Below are 16,861 nucleotides of genomic sequence, written 5' to 3' on the forward strand. Positions count from 1 at the left end.
AATCTAAATATGTCAAAGATCTTCTTCGAAAGTACAATCTAGAAGACTCTTCACCGACAAAGACACCCATGGCCACTTCCACAAAGCTTGACCAGGATAAATCTGGTAAGAAAGTTGATATCACAAGCAATCGAGGTATGATTGGCTCTTTACTTTATCTCACTGCAAGTAGACCAGATATCATGTCTGCAACATGTTTGTGTGCTAGGTTCCAAGCTGATCCTAAAGAATCACATCTTATAGCGGTCAAAAGAATCTTTAGATATCTTAAGGGTACACCTGGTTTAGGTATTTGGTATCCTAAGAATACTGGTTTTGACTTAACCGGTTATACAGATTCTGATTATGCAGGATGCAGGATTGATAGGAAGAGTACGTCTGGAAGCTGTCAATTTCTAGGACGTCGGTTGGTTTCCTGGTATAGCAAGAAGCAGCACTCCGTGTCCACTTCTACTGCTGAAGCTGAGTATATAGCTGCTGGAAGCTGCTGTGCTCAGATCTTGTGGATCAAGAATCAACTGAATGATTATGGTGTTGTAGTAAACAAAATTCCTATATTTTGTGATAATACAAGTGCCATAGCCATTTCCAACAATCCGGTTCAACATTCAAGAACCAAGCACATTGATATCAGGTATCATTTCATTCGAGAACATGTCTTGAATGGTACAGTTGTGTTACATTTTGTACCCACGACTGAGCAAATTGCTGACATCTTCACTAAACCACTAGATGAATCCACTTTCTATAAGCTGGTTTGGGAATTAGGGATGTTAAATATGACATAGTTCTCTTGTATACATTTTTCATATGCATTATATATTTTTATATATTTTTATAAATTTTCTGTGTAATTATATCTTCATTATTAGATGTTATATGAATTTCTGTATATTATATGATGATATTCTGAGTAATTATGCATGCTTGTACATTAATCTGTAATTTTCTAAATGTTCTTATACTCCCCTGTAATATTCTCTAGGCATTTAGATAATTATTTGTATTTATTTTGTATTTTACAAAGTTAATTAAGCATAAATATTTGAGTTTAAGTTAATTCATTTTCTTGAATTAAAGTTAAATTCATAAGTATTTATATTTAATTAAAATTGGAATTTACAAAATATTTGTGTAATATATAGTATTGTTTTTATAGATTTTTGATTTTAAGTGCAAAAAGGTCTTATCTTTAAAAATTAATCAAAAATCATATTTGTATTTAATAATATATTCTGTTTTTAACAGTTTTCAGCAAGACAATTTAATTGTCTTGCGACTGTGTCTTTTCAGGCTTCTCGGCGCGACAATTCGATATTGTCTTGCCCGAGTCAAGATGTCACCTCGGCAAGACAATTCAAATTGTCGCTCCGAGCGTTGCATTTCCCCTTCGTTAGATTTTCGGTAAGACAATCTATTTGTCTTGCTAGGTGTTAGTATATATACTCCCTCGACTTACAAGACAAGACAATCCCATAGTCTTGCCTAAACTCATCTTCCCCATTTCACTGCATATACACGCACGCTATACAGTATACACACACAATCTCAGCTATCGTTTTTCAAGTTTTTGAGTTAATAAACTTGCTGAGTTACGTTTATTCAAGCTATTTTGCTTGCTGGTGTGTTCGATTTCGATCGAATCTAGTCGAACCTCTGCCCATTTTTTTACTTGAGTTTGTGCGATTCGTGGTGGTTTATCGGACGAATTTGTTAAATTTAGAAGCCTAATCTGTTGTGGACTGCTGCAATCGATCCCTCAGCATTGTATTGGAACGGATTTGATTCGATTTGGAATTAGGGTTCTTGACTGATTAGGGCCGTGTTTGGATTGGTGTTATTTGAAATTGGGGTTTTCGAAATTAAGGGGTTGTTTGGTGTGTTGCTGAGTTTTTGAGACTTAAAGAATTGTTTAAGTGCCATTTAAATTAATTAACTTTTAATTCGATATTATTCTAATATTTCGAATTAATAATTAATTAATCAAGTTTAATTATTAGTTGAAATTTGCGAGACATTTGAGAATTCACATTTTATTTGAAAAATTCTCGATTAATTCAATTTTTAATTATTAAAAATGGCCGGAGAGTTTGTGATTGCTGAGACTAACTATTGTGCCAGCCTTAACCTTGATGATTGCTCTGATAGATTCCGGACTTGGGTCAGATTTCTTTCGAGACAGAGTCTAGTCAGTACTGCACTCACAGCAGATATTCCGATTAAAGTGCAACCTCTATTCGACTACTACTCAAATGCTGTCAATTCAACGACCCTTGAGAACTACAAGATTATAGGGGATCTACCTAATGGAAGAAGGATTGTTATCACTGTTGATGATGTTAACAGAATCCTAGGATTTCCAAGGGATAATTTTGAACAAGATCCCTCAGATGATGAACTCAGACAATTCTTTCAGGATATTCACTATCAAGCTCAGATTTTTCTCCCTAAGATGTCTAAGGGAAATCTAAAGGCTGAATGGGATGTATTCTTTGACACCCTTGCAAAGGTGTTTGCTCCCACTAACAGAAAGAATTTTGGCAATATATCTTCCATGCTGCAAATCTTTGGATTCAGCATAGCTTATAACCGACGGATCAACTTTGGGAAGATATTGCTGAGGGAGATTATCAGAAAGATGGGGTCTGTTTCACAACGATCAATTCATCAGAATGAGAAAGTTGAATGCTTCTATCCAAGATTTCTGATGTTATTTCTGAATGATAAGATGAATGAAGCTGATAGGAACATGTACGTCGATTCTCCTGTTGTTCCTATTCAGAGAACTTGTGCTAAGATCCAGACCAGGCTGGTAAACAAGAAAAAGCATGACAATGTGCCACTGGTGGTGACTCCCTTCATGCTAGAGCAATTCAGTGCTCCATTTCAACCTATTCAAGTTCCTGAACCTCTACAACAGCAACAATATCAACCTCAACAACAGGCTCATCCAGACATTCAACCAGAACAACTGCAACAACAATCACCTCCACACAACCCTCAACCACTTCAACTCCTTCAAGACTATCAATCATCCAGCCAATCCTCACATTACTCTCCCTACAACCCTCCTTACAATTCACCACATCAATCACCTCACCAATCATCATACAATTCTCCTCACCAATCCCCTCCACATTACAACTTCTTCCCAGACCAACAAGCCTCCATCGTTCCCTCTCAATCTGAACCCAACACCTTCACCTACACATACACATACCATTCCTCAACCACAATCTACCTCTCAGCCACTGCCTGCTGATTCTACTATCAATCCAGGCCTACAGGACTTCAGGGCTGATTTACAGGTAGCTCAGGTACTTTCGAATCTCACTGATACCTTTAATATTGATATTGCAGATTTTGATTGTGATATTGGATTTGATTTCCAGACTTCCAGCATTGAACCTGAAAACACCCAGGTTCATATCCAAGCTGACGTTTCCATTTCAACCACTGATTCTTCATCAAACACTTCAAACAACACTACTTCAACCCCTGTTGTTAGAAAGGTTGCCCGGAAACGGAGTGGGAGTGCAATTTTGAGAGATCCCGCAGCTCTGTCTCATAAGAAGCAAAGGGTGGCAGAACCAGAGACAACTGCAGCTGCATCCATTTCCTCCCAAAAGGATTTGGACACTGAAACGGTAAATATACAGTCTCTAGATTCATTCTCTCCACAGAATGCATTTATTGAAATTGGTCGTCCGACCGCGGTATCCTGTAAAGAGTCAAGCACACAACTAGCAGTCACGCTAGTAAACACTGAACCTGTGTCTTTTGATTCTTCACTTAGAGAGAGCACAGAATTTCAAAACATGTTATATGAAAAATTTTCTGATCACTCTTTCTTTTTGGATCAGGATCTACTTGGCAACCTGCAAGTACATCAGCCTTCACAGGCATCTGAAGGACAATTTGTTCCTTCACTTCCTACAGTTCCATCTCAGGGAACTATGGTTGTATATACAGGTTCTGGTGACGGTGTGAAAACTACGAGTGAAATCAGGCAAACACCGAGCGAAACACATGCACGAAAGGATAGTGAAAAATATTTGAGTGTTCATGAGGTGAGTGCACACACCAACACAGATCTGTTACAGGAACAAATGGCTGCTCTGAAAGCTGAGATTGACAGGTTGAATGCTGAGAATGCCAGATTCAGAAGTGGAGAGCTGGTGACTCTGCAAGAGAAAGTTGTTGATCCCTCCTTTACTTCTCTGAAAAAGGAATTGGATGATCATGTAAAGGGCATTCACTCTAGGATGGACAAATTTGATAAGACTCAGGAGCTCTGTCTGACAAAGCTTGACAACTTGGAGCAAACTCTGGCTCAAGTTGTTCAACACTTAAAGATTAATCCGTCAACATCTCAGTCTACTCCAGAGGATCCCTCAACTAAAGGGGAGAAGGATAAGGATGATAAGGATGACAAAGATGATCACAACAATGCTGATGCTACTGATAGGAGCAATAAGGATGGAGATACTTATAGGAGTGATAAGGGTGGAGATGGAGCAAGTGGAAAGGATTCTTCTGCAGCTGAAAAGTCTAAAGGCAAAATGCCTGAATCTGAGAACATCTTCACTAATCAGGATTATGACAACATTCCTGAAGATGTTGATGATGATGATGCATTTGATTCTGCTTATTTTGAAGCTGAGGAAGAAGGTCGTTTCGAGGAAAGCTTTCTTTTCAATGAAGATCAGTTTGTGGACCCTGAGCACATGGAAAAGGTCAGAATGTTTGAAGCTCAACATGATGCTAGCAAAGCAAAGCTTCAGGAACTACAGAAACTGGTGGATGAGAAGAGGACAACTGATGAGTTGGTCAAGCTGGAGAAACAGAAGATATGGGATGCAAAGTGCAAGGAGAAGAGAGAGGATATCTCCAGAAAAGTTGGTGAAAGCTGGGATATTGCTAGGCAAATCTTCTCTGGACCTCAAAGGGAACCTTTCAATGATGGTAAGTTCAAATCTTTCATCTATGACCTGAGAGAGGCTAACTCTAATGAGGATATGTTTATGCGTGCTCTTGCTCTCGAGTTAGAATACATAACTATTGGTGTCAAGAATCTTCTCAATGAATGGGAGATCATTATTTCTACTCAGAGAAACGGAACATTCAGGGTTTCAATTGATTTATTCAAGTTTCTATCTCTAACTGAAATCTGGGTGATTCGTAACAAGATCAGACGCAGCTCAAATCTGAATGAACTCCTCCGTGACAGACTTATGGATTGTGCAATTCATAACAGTCCACAAGTTGTCAGAAATCCCTACTGTGTTAAGTTCATTCACGAGAGAAAGTTTGGAACCTTCTACCTGGACTACCAACATCTTCTTAAGTATGATGTTACTCAGATGGTTCTTGTTTCAACAATTCTACGTACCAAGGGCTTCGCTACTAAGGCCAAAGCAGATGCTGATACTGAGATTGTGAACTACTGCACAAGAAGAAACATTCAACATTAATACTTCAGAAAGATGAAGTATATCAACCAATCTCAGCCAGCAGATTTCATCGAAGACCCTGTGGACATAGAAGTTCAATATCATCTTTCATTGGCTCGTGAAAGAAAGAAGCGTGGAGAATCCACTGCAGCTGAAGAGCCTACTCAGAATGAGCCTTCTACTCCAATTATTCACTGTTCAGATGCTGAAGAAGGAGAAGTCACTCGTTCTGAGTAAATAGATTGATTAGGATATTTGTTAGATATGTTCAAAGAACATCCTTTTGTAATCTATTTATGATCATGGTTTAATGTTTAATGCAAAGCCATAAACTTTTGCTATTTACATTCCTTTGTTCAAATCTTTGTCTTATCTGTTAGTTGAGTTATCCTCTAGGAAATTTGCATGTTATGTTAACAAACAAATAGGGGGAGATTGAAAGGCATATGTTCAGCCTATTTGTATTTAAAGAGGTACAACTCAACTCAGATAAGAAAGCTCCGTAAATAGCAAGTCATCGGAATCCGTACGAAGAACGTCAAATGATTTATGGGAATTATATGTCAGATAAATTCCAGGATGCTGCTGCACATCACTGAAAGAAGTTCATTAATATGTTCAAGCCTCAGTGCACAAATAATCTTTTGTGGCACGTCCAGGAGTTCAGAAGATATAAAGTTTCTATACTTTATTTTATCAGAAGATTCCATTTAACGAAGATGTACTTACAAGACAAAGACTCGACGAACAAACCAAATTCTTAATGTTTATTTGACAGAGAATATTTGATTTAACTAGATACAGAGAATAACTTTGTGAATAGTAAGAACAGAAACAATAGATGCCATTCTACTGAGAACTTTAAAACTGTTAACAATGTTAGAGTAGAATCTGTTGATGTTCCTGCTATTGTGACTGATATTCCTGTTGCTCCTGTATTTGATGCATGCCATAAATTTTGTGGTGTTGATAATTGTATGCTTTGTGCTTTCAATACTATGTCTGCTTATTTCAAGAATTTGCATGCTAAAAATGAAAACACGTCACCAAGACAACACACAAACAAGAAGTATGCTAGGGCAAAGACTGCTAGTCCTCCTCGTGTTAGGAAGGAGACTTATGTTCCAAAGCCTAAAACTAAGGTTTATAAGGCTGTTGTTAAGGAAGTAAGTTCAGTCAAGTCTGAACCAAGTATCAGTCTAAGAGGCTCTGTTGTTACACCTGATAGAAATCAGTTCTTTAAGTTTGCTGGACCCAATCAAGTGTGGGTCCCAAAGAATGTTTAATCAAGTTGTCTTTTGCAGGGTGCCAGTGGAGTTGTTCGAGTTGTTTGGGTGCTTGACAGTGGAGCGTCAAGGCACATGACTGGCAATAGATCCCTGCTGACAGAAGTTAGAGAGGCAACTGGACCTACAGTAACTTTTGCTGATAATAGCAAGGGTCGTACTGTTGGATATGGAAAGTATAAAGTTGGAAGGATCATCATAGAAGAAATTGCACTAGTTGAAGGACTACAACATAATCTCCTTAGTGTCAGCCAGTTTTGTGACAAGGGTTATTATGTTCACTTTGAAAAGGAAATATGTATAACCAAACATACCAAGGATAAACGTCGTTGGTCAGTAATAAAAGATATCTGTAAGTCTACACTACTAAAATCATGGGTTTATACTACATTAAACACTGTTTTATATATATATATATATATATATATATACATATATATATATATATAAGTATATATAATCTACAATTTTTATTGTCAGTTGTTGCACAGTTCGGGATTTTCTACTATATACTTTAGTGATTTGTGCTGTATAAATTAGTGAGTATCACTTTAGAAATTGATGAAACAGCGAGTACAAAATGAAACCCGGTGACAGTGACAACGGGATAGGCTGTGGTTTCAGGCGACGGAGGTGAGGCTGGAGGTGACGGTGGTGAAGGTGGAGGGGATGGTGGAGGTTGGGTGGATTTAGTGGTGATAGAAATAATAGATGTGGTGGTTATGGAGGGGGCGGGCAACATGGAGGTGGAGGTGATGGCGGAAGAGAAGGTGAAGGAGGCGGAGTTGGGGTTGGTGGAGATGGATATTTTTCATTAACTGAGGGAGCCCAACATAACTTGCACAACCATTTCACCCTTTTAAAAAAGTTTCAGCAATGCAAAATAGATAATATGCTGCAAGAAACTTATTCGATAAATGAAATAACCATGACAACTACAAATATCTTTTAGAAGTTAAATTGGGTAAAAGACTTGAAAATAACACATTTTTCTTAACAATCAGGCAATAATGCTTTATTTCTTTCGGAGTGGACATGTCCAAGCATTATGTCCAACAATATGCCCTCATATGCCACATCCTTTGTTACGACTTGTGTTTGGATTCTGTACAACAACATCTGAATGAGGTTGTGGACTGACAAACTTTTCAATTGTTGCTTCCTTGTGTGTCACTAATTCTTTCATGTCAACTTTCATCGCCTGGATATGTGTGCGCATCTTACATACCGCGCTCTTATCAAAACCAGAGGGTTGATTTTCGGCATTCTTTGTCCAACGTCAACGTGTGTTAATAAAAGCTAGTGGAATTTTGGAAACACCACATTGATGCAAACTTGCAAACGCATGTCTGCATAAGTAACCTCTCCGGACATAGAATTTGCACTCGCAATTCACATCGTGATCAGCAAGTCTCACAGTAACCTAAAATTATATAGAAAATTGTATATCATGTTTTATAAAAATATTCCATAAACTAACTGACTTAAAAAAACAACGTACCTCAAACAATCTTCCCTTTAATAATGCATCTTTTATTTTAAATTGTTTAACGCCTTCAATAAGACTAACTTCATCAATGCTTGTATGGTACCACGCCGATTCTATTTCTTCCCTGACTAGGTAGTACAGTTGACGTGTATATATTTTTGCAGCATCTATTTCAATCTTCAACTCGGTGGCTGGTATTGGAACGGATATTGAGAGCTGGTTGTTATCTTCAAATAAATGACGTTGTTTCTCAATTGCACTTTTATATTTAGAGAAGAACTCAAGCAAAGTATCCCCACTCTTAAGAAAATGTTTAAAGTAGAAGTTTGAGCTCCTTGAACGTGACGTTGTTCTAAGCAAGCCAGCCATTGCAACATTATTAAAATAAGAAGGGATCCATTCTTTACGGATGACATGCATATCAGTAAGCCAGTCATTATCACCCAAATCGTATTCATCAATAAAAGACGTCCAACCTTCTTCAAATTATTGAAGTGATAAGTGATCAGCCCAGACTAAAGACTTCATTTTAGCCATGAAAATTTTATCAGAAGCTAAGGATGGACGAATCTTAGAAAATTTAGAAAATATCAGTGCACTAATCAATATTTATTGAGTGAATAAAAATCAAAATTTTATATATGAAACTACCTTGCTAGACAATTTATTCATAATGTGCCACATACAATAACGATGTATGGTTTCAGGCCAAACGAGCGAAACGGCCTTATTTATTCCAAGGCATTGATCTGTTATGACGCATGGAGGAATATGATCCATGCATTTGGTAAAAGCATCCAACGCCCACTTAATGTTGGTATGATCTTCTTTCTCAACCAGTGCAGCAGCAAATGTCACATTGCTCCAGTGATTATCAACACCTATAAAAGGAATAAATACCATGCAATATCTGGAAAAAAAAATATACAAATTTGATCAGGCAATGGTGTATGACATAGAGTATATGGGGTCCTACTGCAGCACACATGCACATAGAACATAAATTTTGACAACTAGAAAAATGACTAAACAAAATTTTCACCTACTTGTTTGTACGATAGGTTGGATCAAAGGACAGAGTATCTCCAAATATGCTATAGTTACGTTTACCAATAGCATCATCCCAAAAAAGACCAGTTAAGTGACCATCATTGTCTTGTTTATACTCATAATAAAAGGTTTTTTTTTGACGTCACATATTTCCCACTAAACTAGTCAAGTATCATGTCTGCATCATGTGGACCGATACGAGCCCTCATGTCGCGTTTAAAATTTTTAAAATCTCATACGAACCAACCATTTTTTCATTATATTATAAGTTCTAACTGGACCAATATTTTCCCGAGAAAAGTCAGAAATCAAGTTCTGATGACAGAAATTCAATTTCCTACTACATCTCAAGAACTGTTTACCGGAGGCGGAAGCTAATGCGTGATTGTGATCCTCAACGAAATATGATACAACATAACCACTGAGACCGGTATATTTTACTTTGATCATAGCATTACAATCACACCTACGTGAACTTGTCCGCCGATGTTTAATGGGCTTCTTAGCAACAACTTCAAATGTTGTTTGCTTATTTTCATCATACGTACCAGCCCAACTACATTCTATGTACTTGAGAATGAGTGTACCATCAGGAGCATGTTTGGCAGAACTCTTGCGCACATCAAATCCACATAAACGTCCATATTCTCGGTAGAACTCATATGCAGCATCAACAGTGGGAAAAGCCCTATCTACATGCGGCTTATACTTTTCATCGCATTTGGGTGTAAAATACTCACGACCACCAGGGGACGTATATTCTATCGCTTCATAATGGATTGGCTCCTCAAGTATATTTCCATTCTTTGCGAATTGTTCGTCAATAATTGGTGAATGATGTGTCGCACCTGAAAGTAAAAAATTTACATCACGATCTTACATGTATGGAAGTGCATAAAATTAATCGTAATTTCAGCATATGCAGCACACGTCTGTTGCAGCACATGGAAACGTGTGAACAAAATTCTTGTACAAAACAACACCAATATAGTGTAAATGTGTAGTAGTACCTGAATTGACATGAGTAGACTCCATGTTGGGTTCAAAATTCTCCATAATTTGTAAAACCAGTAGTATTGTGAAACTGAGAGAAAATCGAGAGTAGTAGCTTAGTTTTGTTCTATCGATGAAAGTGTTTTATTTCTATTGATTTTGCAAAATTTGATCAGTTACAAATTGATGTATTTTTAGCAACTAATATAATTTTTAGCAACTAATATAATAAATACTCTAATATACTATACGTATTTCATTTATGTATATGAAAGGTATATTGTTTTTTTAATTAATAGTATATTAAATCATAACCATCTATTCCACTACAATCTAATGGTTAATAGTGGTCCTAAGTTCTAATTATAATATTGGTTCTAATTATAATATTGGTTCTAATTTGAACCTTGCCCTCACAGTATATATAAGTTTAATCATATATCATATCATGGGTCACGTTCCACATAGAACCTCTTAATTTTAGAACCTTAGAACTTTAATAATTAATCCATAATTAATGTAAACTTTCTAAAATTATATAATTCAACCATATAACTTGTAGACTTGTACTGCTGCAGAATATTTGTATAAAGATCTTAAATACAAATTACTACGTCATACTACTGCGGAACATATACTAATATATATAATAGAGAATGATTTTACAATGCAATATTTTTGTAGGAAAATACAAATAACTACGTCATACTGCTGCGGAACATATATTAATATAATAGAAAATGATTTTATAAATTGTAGAAAAATACAAATTACTACGTATACTGCTGCGGAACATATATTAATATAATCGAAACTGATTTTATAATGCATATTTTTATAGGAAATGCAAATAATTACATCATACTGCTGCGGAACATGTATTAATATAATGGAAAATGATTTTTTAATGCAATATTATTGTAGAAAAATAAAATTTACTACGTCATAATGCTGCAGAACATTGCATTTAATAAGCAATTTGATTAGAAGGTAATAATTAAATTTTAATACATATAATTATTGCATTTAATGCATTCATTAATTATCTATAGTCAACTAAAAAAGATATTAAATAACTAATATTAAATGCAGTATTTGATCATCACCGTTGATTTAACATTAATCTAATGATTCTATATGAGTTCTAAGTTCTAATTTAATATGAGTTCTGATTTGAACCTCACCCATCATATAATATACATTAAAATATATATATTTATACATGATCAAGTAATCATAAAAATATCTTTTACTTGATAGTTAAACAAAAGTTAAGTTATATTGAATACATAATCTTATATATTATAATATATTATAAGTTTATCAATTAAAAATTGATCACCTAGCCGAAAAATAAGTGAGACAATTATAATAATTCAATGCATGATATTTGTGTAAATTTTTCTAAAATAATTATTAGTTGATTTATTTTAAGTATTAATGATTTATTATAATCCTATTTATAGGAAATGTTAGTGTATTTGAAAATTAATGATTAAATATCAATATATTTAAATTTTGTTTTCGGGTTTCATTTGGAATTTGGAATTTTGGATATATCCATATCCAATTTAAGAAAAAGAATTAAGTTTCAAGTAATATCCGAATTTGATCCGAGATTCAACTTCAATCAGGTTCGAATTTTTATTTTTGTGTATTTTTCCAGTCCAGGTTGGTTACGAATAGAGATGCAAAATTTGGATTTGAATTTGGATACGACCATAAAAATATTTTTGAATACTTTTAATAATATCAAATTATAGAAAAATTATTTCAGTGATTTCAGGGTTTGTTGGTGGCCCTCTTGAGGCAAATTGTTGGTGGGGATTTCAGTGATAAGAATTTATGGTTGTGTTCGGAGTTGGTTCGTGTTTTTTTCGCCTAATGGGATTGTTTGTTAGAAGAAGAACCATTGGTTTTGACCAGTGCTTTGTATGTATTTCTTAGGCTATTGGCAGATCATTGTAGGCTCGTGGGTAATTTAAAGGTTGAATTGTTGAAAAAAATGGAGATTGAATTTTGTGTTAGACTTTTGAGGGAGCGGTTTCGTTTGTGTATGATGATAGGGAGGGATCTTGTTAGGCTTTTACAGGAACTGGTTCACGTACCCGAGTTTCGAGCCATATGGAAGGACTTGATGTTGAGCCCAACTGAATTTAAAGTACCTGAGTTTCGAGATATTTCTCAGCTTTACCATGTAAGGACATCGAGTAGGTACTTTTTGCTACGTATAACACCTGTAATGGAGTCACAGTTGCGGTTTTTGCTTAGTGATGTCAAGTTTGGTAATCATAGAAGGTACCCGGTCTGGTTTGCAAAGAAGTTTCTTTGCACAGCAGAGAAGGAGACTCTTCTTATTGACATAGTTAGATTTATCTGTTGTTCACATCACCCACCTAATGAAATTATATTATCGGACATAATTCCTAGATGGGCTGTCATTGGCTGGTTATTGAAATGCTGTAGGAAGAAATATGTGGAGGCTAGTGTTAAACTGGCACTCTTTTATGATTGGCTTTTCTTTGATGAGAAAGTGGATAATGTTATGAATATTGAGCCTGCATTCCTACTGATGGTTAACTCAATGTCCAGATATATTGAAATGACACATATGCTTCTAGATTATTTCTTTCATTTACTCAATAGAGCAATTATAAATTATCATTAAAATTATTTATTATTTTTTTTTGCTAGTTGATTGAGTGGAACTCCCGACCTCCGGCAAGGGGGGACAAGAGCTCTACCACCACACCAACACTTTGTTCGCAAAATTATTTATTACAGCTATTAAATAGTATGACTAAATAGTGAAAAGTGAGTATTATTATAAATTAATAATAGACGGGGGAAAAGAAAGAATTGTGTTCGATAACCATATAATCAAAAATAATTTTTATTTTTCTAAAGGGATTTAACCAAATATACAAGTTTTGCAATCAAGGACAAATGTTAGGACATAAATAAAACTAGTTGTCCTTGGAAGCAATTTATAAAAATTTGTATTATAAAAAGGCTAGTAAATAGTAATTAACTTACAACTCTAAGTTTAGAGAGAGAAATTGGGGAAGAAAATTTGGAGAGAGAGAAAATTAGGAATTTGAGAAAAAGAAGGACATTCAAAAGAGAAGATATTGGAAAAATCACAAGCCTAATTAAGGTGAGATTTATCATCTTCCCTATGTAATTTATGTATGAAGAATATAATTGATACTTATATTTATGTTCAAAGGGTCCAAGAGGAATGGTCAAGATTAACATTCATGGTTGTTTCTTTGATGAACTTATCCCTGACGGCAATATTTTTGATATTTGTGAGGTAATAAGAAATAACAAAGGCAAAATTCTGTGTATGTTGTGTCGTTCTTTGGACATTTGAAATAAAAGGGTAAACAAATATCACGCAATGATGAAAAGTTGTAAGAGAGCTTTTATTGAGAATTGGGAGCATTACATCCTAAAATTCGATTATTTGGATCCCTTTTGAGAATGGAGGAACTCAACATTGTAAGCTGGAGTTCATCCTGATCATGCAAGCATTGTGCAGGAGCACAAGGAAGACAAGAACTTTGAAATGGAAATCACGCTCGTTGGGCCGGAATCAAGCGTGGCTACTTATTTGGTTTTTGTGATAGCTTAGTATTTCGGAAGGGTATTTGAGTTGTGGAGTTTAGACATGGGTCTTTTGCTGAAGCAACGGCTCATGGCAATTTACGAGGCGGATTTGTACCCAAAGATTATTAACGCGGATGATGCTTCCATTCTTGATGAAGTCAATATTTTAGCTGATATGTGATGGTGATTCACAAATGAACTTTTTTTTTGGCATTACTTCTAGTTACTCTTGCAGTAGTTAAGATCTTTGCTTGTGTGGGCTTCTTCAGGATTAGAGGTTTTTATTGGCTATTTTGTAATGCTGTTAAGTTGGGTCCCAAGTTTGTATAATCTAATTTTTTATTTTGATTTGTTTTCAGTTTGCTTTTATTTCCAACAAAAGGACCGGCTTGCTAGGCCCAGGACCGGTCCTTAAGAAGCCCAAGCCTTTTTTTTAGATTAACCGGACCAGGCCTTTTTAATAATCAGGCCAGGACTGATAAATCATGGAATATGATGGACTGCAACAGGCTTGATAGTCCAGCCCAAGCTAACCAGACTTTGACGTGGGCTTTTCTTTTATAAACCAGTTATATACATTTCACTTTAAAACAAATTATATACAGTCTTCCTCCTTGTAACTCCTTTCTTTCTCTCATCATCTCTCCCCGTAGAACGGTCTTTACATTGACACTATTTATGTTGTATGTCTTGTGTATAAAAGTTGATGATTAAGGTCCAAATCTTGCGTAAAAATCTCTTTTTTACTAAATTTTAGAAGGTAGCTAATCAGTTAACCATGTTTTGTGGAGGAAAAAAGTGGGGGAAAGGACAAGAAATGGAAGCTATGGAGGAGCTCATATGGTGATTTGGTGTCATCAGCTTGGAAGGGGTTTAAAGGAAATCAATATCATAGATCTCTTACTTACTCGGACCGTTCAGATTCACCATCGCTTGCTTATGGTAGCGATCCTGCTTTCACCGCTACTATTGCTACTGTAGTTAGAGCTCATCCTAAAGATTTCAAGGTTGTTAGGAAAGAATGTGCTTGCTATTCAGATTCAAACAGTGTTTCATGGATTTCTTATAATTTGGGTTTATGTTATTTTCATAATCTAATTAGCTCTATAGAACTACTTTTTAATTTTGTTTGTTGTACTTTAGGTCCTCATCATCATATTAAGTTGATTTTGATCGTTATGGTATACAAATCAATATGCAAATATGCAGATTCATCTGGTTTTTGTCTAGGTTAAACAAGCTTTTACGCGGACGGATTGCCGGGCTTTATCTGGGCTTTTATCTAAGCTGGGCCAGATTATTTTTCGGGCCGGGCCGGGTCAGGTTTTTATTGCAAAATTAGGGTCTTGTAAGGTCTTAGACCGGTTTTTTATATCCAAGCTTTATCAGGCCTATTCAAATGGGCTTTTTGAGTCCGTTCTTTTTGTTCAGCTCTAGTTTTGGCTTCTTGATGGTAAGCGGTGTAAAAATTTTAAACCATGCTAATCTTTGTATATTTATTATAAATGAGAGTAAAATAAATTGTAGAATATATTATCAATATGTAAAAAAAACACGAGAGAAAAGATTTTTCATTCACATTAATAAAACTTTGATATATGATATTATGTTAATATGTTAATTATTTTATAAAATTACACATGAAGTTTATGTTAATAATTTATTTTTGTTTATACATAATTTTAGATAATTTTCTATGTTTATCCATTTAAATAATTATAATATTCATCCTTAATATAGAAAATATAATGTTAATTATTGTTTTTTTAATAATTATTTATGTTATTATTTTAAGTTATTATAATTTTCAAAACATATATTGTGATTTGTATTTTAAATCTCATTTTTTGACGGTATTATATTGTGATAGTTTTCTTAAGAATTTGTTAAATTTTTTAATTAGGATCTTTATTAGTGAACTTATAGCTATACTACATAGCATTAAACGTCTATTTTTTTAAAAATATAGTGCTTAGTGTAGATCAACTTTCATTTTAATAGATTAAATATAAATTTAAAATAGTATTATGTAAGAAATATTAAAAAAAATAGTGTGACATTAGTCCTGGTTTTGAGGTTTTGAGGAGTGACTTCAGGTTTAGGTAGTAATGCCAATTACCACATCATCATTGTCTAGAAATGCTTCGTGTTCCCGCAGCAGATGTAGCTCGGTTGAAGCTGGATTAAGAAATAGACTAATTTGTTATACCAATATTGTGAATTTATATTGTCGGCTATACCTAACAAACACCTATTAATTTATAAATCGATGTTACATTGTTACATTGTCAACTAAACCTAACATTAAGGGAGCACGATTGGATAGCCTAAGTGGTATTGTTTTTTTACTCAACTATCACTTGGACTAGCGTTTTTTGAATTTTTACTTTTTTAATATTTATTTTAATTTTGGATAATTTATATTATTTATATTTATACACAACTATTAGTGTTCAGTATTTATTTAAAATATTATTTATAATAAATGACTATTTTTCCTTCTAAAATAATTTAAACTATAAATGTTTTATGAAATTAATTGCTATTAATAGCTTAATGAAAATAATTCTATAAATTATTACTAACATATAATATAACCGAAGTTTTATAATCGAAATATAAAAATGTAAAATAATCAATAAATGATTTCACATTCAATTCCAAATTTATAAATAATATAAGATACAATTCATTAAATAATGTATAAAAATTTCCTAATCATATAATTTTATTATAAGTGAGAGTAAAATGAAAAATAACAAAAAATTTAAATATTGGAGATCAAAAATAATTCATTCACATCGATAAAATTCTGAAACATGAAATTATGTCAATATATTTATTTTCTTTATAGATTACACATGAAATTTATGTTAATATGTTATTTTTGTTCATACCGAATTTAAGATAAGTTATCTATTTAAACGATTATAAAATTCATTGTTAACACAAAAGATCATAACACTGATAGATATATA

At 34.2% G+C, this 16,861-nt stretch overlaps 1 protein-coding gene and 1 pseudogene across 1 annotated transcript; one reads left to right on the forward strand and one right to left on the reverse strand.

Moving 5' to 3' along the window:
- Nucleotides 1-8,018: 8,018 nt before the first annotated feature.
- On the reverse strand, nucleotides 8,019-10,313 carry LOC135149583 (protein FAR1-RELATED SEQUENCE 3-like). Its single transcript, XM_064085325.1, has 5 exons — nucleotides 10,289-10,313; nucleotides 9,641-10,126; nucleotides 8,915-9,109; nucleotides 8,241-8,704; nucleotides 8,019-8,162 (listed from the first exon to the last, which is right to left on the reverse strand). Exons 1-5 carry the CDS (start codon nucleotides 10,311-10,313, stop codon nucleotides 8,019-8,021), a joined length of 1,314 nt encoding a protein of 437 aa, XP_063941395.1.
- A 1,337-nt stretch (nucleotides 10,314-11,650) lies between these two features.
- Nucleotides 11,651-12,939, forward strand: LOC135149584 (uncharacterized; annotated as a pseudogene).
- The last annotated feature ends 3,922 nt before the right edge of the window (nucleotides 12,940-16,861 follow it).

Source organism: Daucus carota, chromosome 9, assembly GCF_001625215.2.
Source record: "Daucus carota subsp. sativus chromosome 9, DH1 v3.0, whole genome shotgun sequence".
Taxonomy (NCBI): Eukaryota; Viridiplantae; Streptophyta; class Magnoliopsida; order Apiales; family Apiaceae; genus Daucus; species Daucus carota.